At 38.5% G+C, this 9,327-nt stretch overlaps 1 protein-coding gene across 1 annotated transcript in view; it reads right to left on the reverse strand.

The window, feature by feature from the left end:
- Positions 1-9,327, reverse strand: part of RNGTT (RNA guanylyltransferase and 5'-phosphatase) — a gene marked incomplete at its 3' end in the record, with an annotated part of 34,240 nt that overhangs the window by 16,535 nt on the left and 8,378 nt on the right. Inside the window, exons 2-4 of the mRNA XM_007466263.1 lie at positions 7,997-8,106; positions 4,412-4,515; positions 4,232-4,320 (exon numbers count right to left, since the gene is read on the reverse strand). Of these exons, the coding sequence (XP_007466325.1) occupies positions 4,232-4,320; positions 4,412-4,515; positions 7,997-8,106 (303 nt within the window). The remainder of the gene's footprint in view (positions 1-4,231; positions 4,321-4,411; positions 4,516-7,996; positions 8,107-9,327) is intronic.

Genomic DNA, 9,327 nt, shown 5'->3' on the forward strand with positions numbered 1-9,327 from the left:
AAAAAAAAAAAAAAAAAAAAAAAAAAAAAAAAGAAAGAAATAAGAGAATCACATGCTTAACTTGCCTTTCCATTACAAACTGCATTTCAGGATAATCAAATTGTTGAGAATAGTTCTTTACTAAAGAAGAATTCCAGCTAATCCATGAAGAAATGAGAGAGAATAAGAAAAAAATCACTGTTTTCCAACCCCTAATGAAATACTGGATGAAGGCAGCAACCATCAATGGATAATAAAATCATTAGGTAAAAGACAGATGAAAATGTCTGTAACAGAGGAAACAAGATGGTGCCACCAGAACCCACTTAATCATCTTCGTACCCCTAAAAGCAGGACCACCAGACATTATGTGCTTCCTGATGTGGTGTGAAAGGAACCATACAACGCCAACTATGAAGTATGCTTGCCAAAATATGTAAGTACGCCTCTCGATTTAACTACCATTTTACAGGACATACAGAAGACAAAGGAAAAGGTTAACTAATACTATGAGGAAGCACTCAGGTAGACCCAGATAATGGAATATTTTATAGAACAAATGATGTGGTTTCTCCAGCAAACGGATAGCATTAAAAAAGAGAGCAAATCAGAGAGATTTAAGAGACATAACAACAAAATGCAACATGTGGACACTATTGGAAACTGGTTTGAAAATCTAACTTAAAAAGGCATTTTTTCTATAATTGAGGAAACCTGAAAATAGACTAGGCTTTAGATGACCTTAAGGAATTTCTCATTATTCTGTTTGGTACAACTGCATGGTGATTATATAAAAACCAAAAATCCTTATCAGTTAGAGATGCATACTGAAACACTTTAAGTGAAATGACATGGTACCTGTGATCTAACTTAAAATACTCAGAAAAAAATCTGTTAGGGGAGGAGAGGAAAAATGAAAAAAAAAAACAGCAAAATGATAATTATTGAAGCTGAATGATGGATACATGAGGTGTCATTTCACTATTCTCCCTATTTTTGGTATGACTGAAAATTCCTACAATAAAGAAAAATTAGGGGGTACTATCTCCAGGGGAGGTAACATATGGTAAGAACTGGAAACATATGACCCCCACGGGTTTCAGATAAGGGATTATGAAGCTCTAGTTCTTCCTAAACATCAGAAAACATCTGAGGCTTCTGTGTTTCAAGAACTTTTCATTTCCACTAAGTCTACAGTATTATCCCACAACCAGGCTAACTGCATGAACTGACAGTAAAATGATGATTTAAAAAGAAGAGTAGCTTTGAAAATAAATCTAACTTTTGTCATGTCACAAATGTCTACTGTTGATCACAAGTATGCTTCAGCAAGAACGTGTGCAAGGCTGATGAAAATTCCATCTCTGGGGGCTTCCCTGGTGGCGCAGTGGTTGAGAGTCCACCTACCGATGCAGGGGACACGGGTTCATGCCCCGGTCCGGGAGGATCCCACATGCCGCGGAGCGGCTGGGCCCGTGAGCCATGGCCGCTGGGCCTGCGCATCCGGAGCCTGTGCTCCGCAGCGGGAGAGGCCACAGCAGGGAGAGGCCCGCGTTAACGCAAAAAAAAAAAAGAAAAAGAAAATTCCATCTCTGATACTAAAACACAATTAAAATATTGTAAAAGCAGACCAATATTTTCTGATCCTAAGAACACAAACTTGATTCTTTATTCTTTTTGTTTGAAAAGGTGTTACCAGCAACCAGCTCTAAGACCAGTTTCTGTTGTTGTCTTCAGAGTATTACAATAAATAATTGCCACTACAATGCTCCAAAACTGGACAGGCCCAAAGCAAATGTTTCCACTTCAATCCTCATGAAGAGAACCCCTACCAGTGATATAAAACAAATAATATATATTAACATATAATATATTGTAGCACAGTTCTATAATTTTTTTTTATAACCCATAAAACACTCAATTTAGAAAATTTCCCCATCAGTTCTTCTAAGAATACAACCGGACAATTTATAACAAGGGTTGACTTGGGAGTATTAATCTTCCTGAAATCAGGATATCTGATTCCAGATGTTAAGTGTTCTTGAAGTTCTTCTTGAATTCTTCTTCTTTACCCCTACAATGGCTTCTCTCGGATGAAAAAAGTTGTTTTTAATTGTTCAAATAAAGGTCTCAATGCTATTTTAAGCTGTATATGTTCTAGTTGTATCCTAAATATGTGTGTATTTGTTACATATATTCATGTGAATGTGTAAATATATACATATATACATATCACAATACCATGTCATATAGTCCCATATTATTGTTCTTCTGTTAAATAAATTGCATACTGTACAATATAAATGATCTGCTTCTATCAGAGGTTTAAGCTGTTTCCAGTTTTTTAATTACAAATGAAGATGTGATTAAATTTCTTTCTCATAAACCTTTATGTCCATCTCTGACTACTTCCTTTAAATAAATTCTTAAATGTGGCCTTGACAAGTCAAAGTGTGTGAACACTTTTAAGAATCTTGAGAAATATCACCAAATTGGCCCTCCAGAGAGGGTGTACCAATTAACACTCAAATTAATAATATATAAGTACATCCACTTTATCCAAAGCTTGACATTATAATTCTTTTTTAATCTTTGCCAATTTGATGGGGGAAGGTAACGACATATATTTTAATTTGTATCTCTTGTTAACAAGTGAGAATGAAAATTTTTTTCATGTTTCTTGGCTATTTGTAATTCATTTCTTATAAATTTCATTTTCATTGTTTTCCATATTTTTCTATGGAGAAATGCCTCTTTTGCCTGTTGGATTATAAAATCTTTTTGTATATAAGAATATTAACTTTTATCTGTCATATATGCTTCAAATATTGCTCCCAATTAGTCAAATATCTTTTTGCTCTGTTTCTATTGTGTTTTATAATACAGAATTTATTTTTCATTTTTATGTGGTCACTCTAGAAACCAGTGTAGCAAGTAATTAGAGATTTGGACTTTGAAGTAAGAAACCGGATTACAAACCTGGCTTAACCACTTATCAGATGTGTTACCATGGAAAAACTATACTTAATTTCTCTGAGATTCAGTTTTCTTATCTGTAAAATACGGATACTGCCACATATTACAGAGTTGTTTTGAGGATTACATTCATTCATTCCTTCATTCATTCATTCAGAGTTTCCCACCAAGTCTGCCAGGCAAATAATAAGCATTCATTAACCCCAGCTGTTACTATTACCATGAATAGACATTTTAATTTTTGACAGCAGTTTTCAAATTTAATTGTACATAAAAATCACCTAAGATGCTTGTTTTAAAAACAATTAGATCCCTAGGCTTCATTCCCAGAGGTTTTGATCATACAAGTCCAGTACGGGGCCCTAAAGCATGCACTTCTAATAAACATCCTCAGGTGATTCCGATGCAGGCGGTCCAGGAATACGGCTTAAAAAATACCTGTTTATGGATTCTGCCTTTGATGATAAACTTGGAATACCCTTTCTTACCTCAGAGTTAAATAAGTACTGACCTATATTTCTCCTATATTATTATGGTACCTTTCAAAACTATTTGATCCATCTAAAATATATTTTATTATACAGTTGGCTAATTGTCTCATAACCATTTGTTGAATAATCACACTTTCCCTCTCTGATGTGGAAAACATCTCTACCACTAGGAAACCACTGTAGTTTCCATTGCTTTACCATATGCTTGGATAACTGGTAAGGAAAATCCCCTTGTTACTTTTTATCTTTCAAAATTTTCTTGCTCATAATTTCACCTGTTTGATTTGCCAAACAATTGTTTTCTGTACTCAATAAATACTGACTTAATGGAGGCAGTGGACTTAACAAATAGAAATTAACTTCATAGTAATTTTTCCAAAGTCTCATTGGGATTTTGCTTGGAATTACATTAAAAATTGGAAATTGGGCTTCCCTGGTGGCACAGTGGTTGAGAGTCTGCCTGCCGATGCAGGGGACACGGGTTCATGCCCTGGTCTGGGAAGATCCCACATGCCGTGGAGCGGCTGGGCCCATGAGCCATGGCCGCTGAGCCTGCACGTCCGGAGCCTGTGCTCCACAACGGGAGAGGCCACAGCAGTGGGAGGCCTGGGTACCGCAAAAAAAAAAAAAAAAAACAAAAGTTAGTCTACTACTTTAGTAAACGCTTCTTGGTGATGACTTAAAAAAGAAAAAAAACTTCCGTATCAACTCACTTGTAAAAAAGAAAATGGAAACCCAATCACAAAAGAAAATATTCAACATTGGTAAAGTGAAGCCAAACATACCTATAAGTTCAGGCGGGTTTCTTTCATTAAACCGCTCACATAGACGAATAAATGTGTCGGTATTCTCCGTTGTAGGGCATTCGCCATGTCTAGTAATACAGGAACATTTTTTTTTTTAAGAAGAGATTACAAATTTCAGCAGAAGGTTTAAATATTAAGGAATCTTAATACATGACTTACCCTTTACACTGAAGTTTTATATATTTGATTCCTTCTTTTTCTATGTCATTTCTGTCATAGAATCTTGAAGTATTTGTCAGGTCCACCAACAAGCCCATTTTAACCTTAAAAAAGAATGAAAGAAAAAAGGACAGATTTACTGGTAACTGAATTTGTACCAAATCAAACTGACTAAATGGCAGTATTCCAAGCCAGTTCATTCAACTACACTAAGGGAGACTTTAGGTTCACTCTACCAATGAACTATTAACAATGAAAGTATCACTTATCCAAGTCTTATTCAAGACATAGAACTTAGGCACTAAATAAAATAAACTAATCCCCAAACTAATGATGAAACAAAACATAAGCAAAACAGACTCCACTTCAACATTACAAAAGTGTACCTAAAAAAGCAAACACTGATGTAGTTTTCTGCATCTGTCACTCCACCTATGATTTACTAGACAAGAAGCTAGAACAGGGATATCATCTATCTGAAACACACCCCAAGCAAAGCTCCAGGCACACAATAACCCAGCACTCCGAGCTGTTATCACTACAGCACGTTAGGCAGTTAAATTCTCAAGTGAGTACACAGGGCAAAAAGTGTGTACAGTTAAAATTCCCTTGTAAATCCCTTAAATAATCAATAAAGAACAGTACACATGGCCGTATTTGTGCATCTCATTGAAGACTTACTCCCATTCCTCAGCTAGTTTTTCTTCCTGTATGGGAACAAAAATCATTATTTCTTCTGTTGAGCAGAAACTGAAGTAGTTGGCTTGTGTTAGGGGGCCACAGGTTTGAAAAATCTTGAACAACCAGAATCATATTCAGCCTTGAAATATATGCACACTGGAACTGAGCCAAGTAAAAGAACAGTTAATCCAAACATCTTCCACCTCATTCTGAAGTATATACTCTCTGAGAAGAATGGCAAGAGAAACAACCTGTACTTTTTAAACTGTTATTTTTCTCCCTTTTGTTGTTACTGCTTTTATTGAGTACCTATTGTTGCGTTTGCCTAAAGAAGACTGGTCTACATAAGAATTCAACTCCGGGCTTCCCTGGTGGCGCAGTGGTTGAGAGTCCGCCTGCCCATGCAGGAGACACAGGTTCGTGCCCCAGTCCAGGAAGATCCCACATGCCGCAGAGCAGCTGGGCCCGTGAGCTATGGCCGCTGAGCCTGTGCGTCCGGAGCCCGTGCTCCGCAATGGGAGAGGCCACAACAGTGAGAGGCCCGCAATACCACAAAAAAAAAAAAAAAACGAATTCAACTCCATTGTAGGGGGGAATGGCAAAAACATTTAAATTTCATACATCACAAAACAGACAAAATTGTACACTTCTAAAATATAACTAGCTGCCTTAATGTGCTCTATGGATTTCTCCAGATTTCTTAGCTCATGTATGGATAATAGACAGCTCTTCCAGTCAAGCACCTTCTCACTTCCCCAGGAAATGTATTTTTTATGGCATTTTGTGTACTATCTGCACCCCTGGGCCTACTTCTCTTCTCTTCCCACAAAGGCTTCTTCAGTGATCTTAATTCCTTCAGAGGATATATATTGCCAAATGCAAAGATTTAGATGCCATATTACAGCTTTTCACTAGTTAGATTTAGAACCCATTTTGTTTGTCTTCAGGTCCAAAATAAGAAGTGAATGAAAAGTGGGAATGAGCAAGAAAATATGAATTTTCTAAATACATATGAATACTTCAGAAACCAAGAAACTGTACTGCATGACTTAGCTGCCCTGAGCCAATATATATGTATGTGGGTAAATGTGTGTCTGTGTGTGTGATGTGTCTGTGTGAATAATGTGTTTGGGTGTGAATGTGTCTCTCTGTATACACATATACTCATAAATATTATTACATATACATAATTATTTTTCCTTATAGATTCCCAATCCATGAAATAAGGATAATTATAGTATCCACCTCATACAGTTGTTGTGAGATTTAAATGAAGTCCTTACTCTGTGCCAAGCACTATTCTGTGTGCTTTAAATGCACTGACTTGGGCTTCCCTGGTGGCACAGTGGTTGAGAGTCCGCCTGCCGATGCAGGGGACACGGGTTTGTGCCCTGGTCCGGGAAGATCCCACATGCCGCAGAGTGGCTGGGCCCGTGAGCCATGGCCGCTGAGCCTGCGCGTCCGGAGCCTGTGCTCCGCAACGGAGAGGCCACAACAGTGCGAGGCCACGTACCACAAAAAAAAAAAAAATGCACTAACTTTATTTGCAAGTGAGAAAACTAAAACATGAGATTATGTAACTTGACCACAAAGCTTAAGTGGCAAACCAGAAATCAAACCCAGGCTAATTGGTGCTAAGCCCAAGCTCTTAGCACTCTGCCTAGGAAATAGTTAATGCTCTATAAATGTTAACTATGACTTTCAAAACGTATATTAATAATGAAGATAAAAATTAAAAGTTTACAAGTAAGCTAAAATAAAAGATATAAACAAATAATGACCCAAAACTACACCGAGAATAGGGATGAGTAACAGGTTATCAAAAACTAAGTGGCATCTTTACCATCCCATAAGAGACTTGCACATAATGGGTACCAGTATTTGTTGAATGTACTGAGAGAGCATACAGTAACAGACCACCAAGAGTCTAAAATAGAAGAGAACAATGGTTGGTGTTATGGGTTGAATTATGCCCCCTAAAAACATACATTCAAGTCCTAACTTCCGGTACCTAATGTATAGATTCATGGTGGTAGTTACAGAACTATTCCTTCTCCACAAAGGAACTCCCTCATGCTACCCCTTTACCGTCAGACCCTCTTCCCACCCCCATCCCTGTAGGCTGGCACCTGCTAACTTGTTCTCTATCTCAGTAGAGAAGAGATAGTTCTGTATATAGAACTCTATGTACTATTTTTGCAACTTCCTCTGAGTCAGTTAATTATTTCAAAATAAAAGTTTTATTTTAAAAAGCCACCTGCAGGGGCTTCCCTGGTGGCGCAGTGGTTAAGAATCCACCTGCCAAGGTAGGGGACACGGGTTCGGCCCTGGTCCGGGAAGATCCCACATGCCGCGGAGCAACTAAGCCCATGCGCCACAACTACTGAGGCTGCGCTCTAGAGCCTGCAAGCCACAACTACTGAGTCCACATGCCACAAATACTGAAGCCCGCGTGCCTAGAGCCTGTGCTCCGCAACGAGAGAAGCCACTGCAATGAGAAGCCCACGTACCACAACGAAGAGTAGCCCCCACTCGCCACAACTAGAGAAAGCCCACACACAGCAACAAAGACCCAATTCATCCCAAAATAGATAAATAAATTAATTTAAAAAAAATTAAAAGCCACCTGTAGAACAAGAAAGGGATAAAGTATGTTAAATCAATATCAAAAATGTTTTGTTTCGGGCTTCCCCGGTGGCACAGTGGTTGAGAGTCCGCCTGCTGATGCAGTGGACACGGGTTCGTGCCCCAATCCGGGAAGATCCCACATGCCGCGGAGCAGCTGGGCCCGTGAGCTATGGCCACTGAGCCTGCGCATCCGGAGCCTGTTCTCCGCAACGGGAGAGGCCACAACAGTGAGAGGCCTAAGTACCGCAAAAAAAAAAAAAATGTTTTGTTTCTTACCTTCAGACTCTTCAGATAATTTGAAAGCATACTGGGATGGAACCGATTTTCTTCAGCAACTTGACTGTCATATCTTGGTCCTAACATTGTCTTCAGAGGTAAAAATCTTCCTAAATAACATGAAGATAGGTAATAATTTTCAATAATGAAAATGTTCCAGGTTAAAACTCTATAATTAGCAATTCTCAAAATCACTTTCTAACAACGTTTTAAATGGAATTTAAAAGAGTATTCATGAAATACTCTCAACCTACACTATATTTTCAAAAGGCACTCCTTGGAACTTTTTAAGATAACATAAATTCTAGACATTGATAATCAAATATAATAGCAAAAGAAAAAATTACCAGTGAATGGAACTTCCACAAAGACTTTTAAGTTCTAAACCACTACATTTAAAAGTTATTGCCTTAAAAAAACTAGAAAACTGATAATGAAGTAAATTAAATCAATTCTTTGAAATTCCTATCATACTCTTTTAATATGAAATTGGAACTTTCTCCATCTTATAACCTTATCCTACATCTCAGGAGAAGGATCATGCTGAGAAGCATACTAACCAAGATCACACTCCAAATGTATCAGTGATTCTAATTTCAGCAAGACTGACTGACTTTTGGCCTTTTTTCCCTGAATCACCGTATAAACACAGGGGAAGTCATCTTTTAAAATCACCTATTTTAGCTGATTTACATTATAAAATCAGTAATAAAAAATATCTACCTAAAACAATGTCTAAGTGAAGTCTTAACATCTGTCCAGAGGCTTTAAACAAAATTCATAAAAAGATCATTTTTTTCAATTTTTATTTTCTACAAAACCAATCAAGATCACCAGTAACCTCCATGTTGCTAAGTCCAATGGTCAACTCTCAGTTCTCAAATAATTGATCATTTTTTTAATTCAAGAGGGAGCTCTTGAATCGTTTTTTTCACGTGGCTTCCAGGATACTACATCCTCCTGTTTTCCTCCCCTCTCTCTGGCCTCTCCTTCTCAGCCTGCTTTACTGGCTCCTCTTTATCTCCCTGGCCCCTCTATGTTTTGTCCCAGGGCTCTGTCCTTGCACCTCCTTTCTAACTACATTCACTACCCTGGTGTCTCATCAAGTCTCACAGCTTTAAAAGCCATCGGTGTGTAGGGCTTCCCTGATGGCACAGTGGTTGAGAGTCCACCTGCAGATGCAGGGAACACGGGTTCGTGCCCCGGTCCAGGAAGATCCCACATGCCGCGGAGCAGCTGGGCCCGTGAGCCATGGCCGCTGAGCCTGCGCGTCCAGAGCCTGTGCTCTGCAACGGGAGAGGCCACGGCAGTGAGAGGCCCGCGTACAGCAA

The sequence above is a fragment of the Lipotes vexillifer genome, unplaced genomic scaffold, assembly GCF_000442215.2.
Source record: "Lipotes vexillifer unplaced genomic scaffold, Lipotes_vexillifer_v1.1 scaffold1242, whole genome shotgun sequence".
Lineage (NCBI taxonomy): Eukaryota > Metazoa > Chordata > Mammalia > Artiodactyla > Lipotidae > Lipotes > Lipotes vexillifer.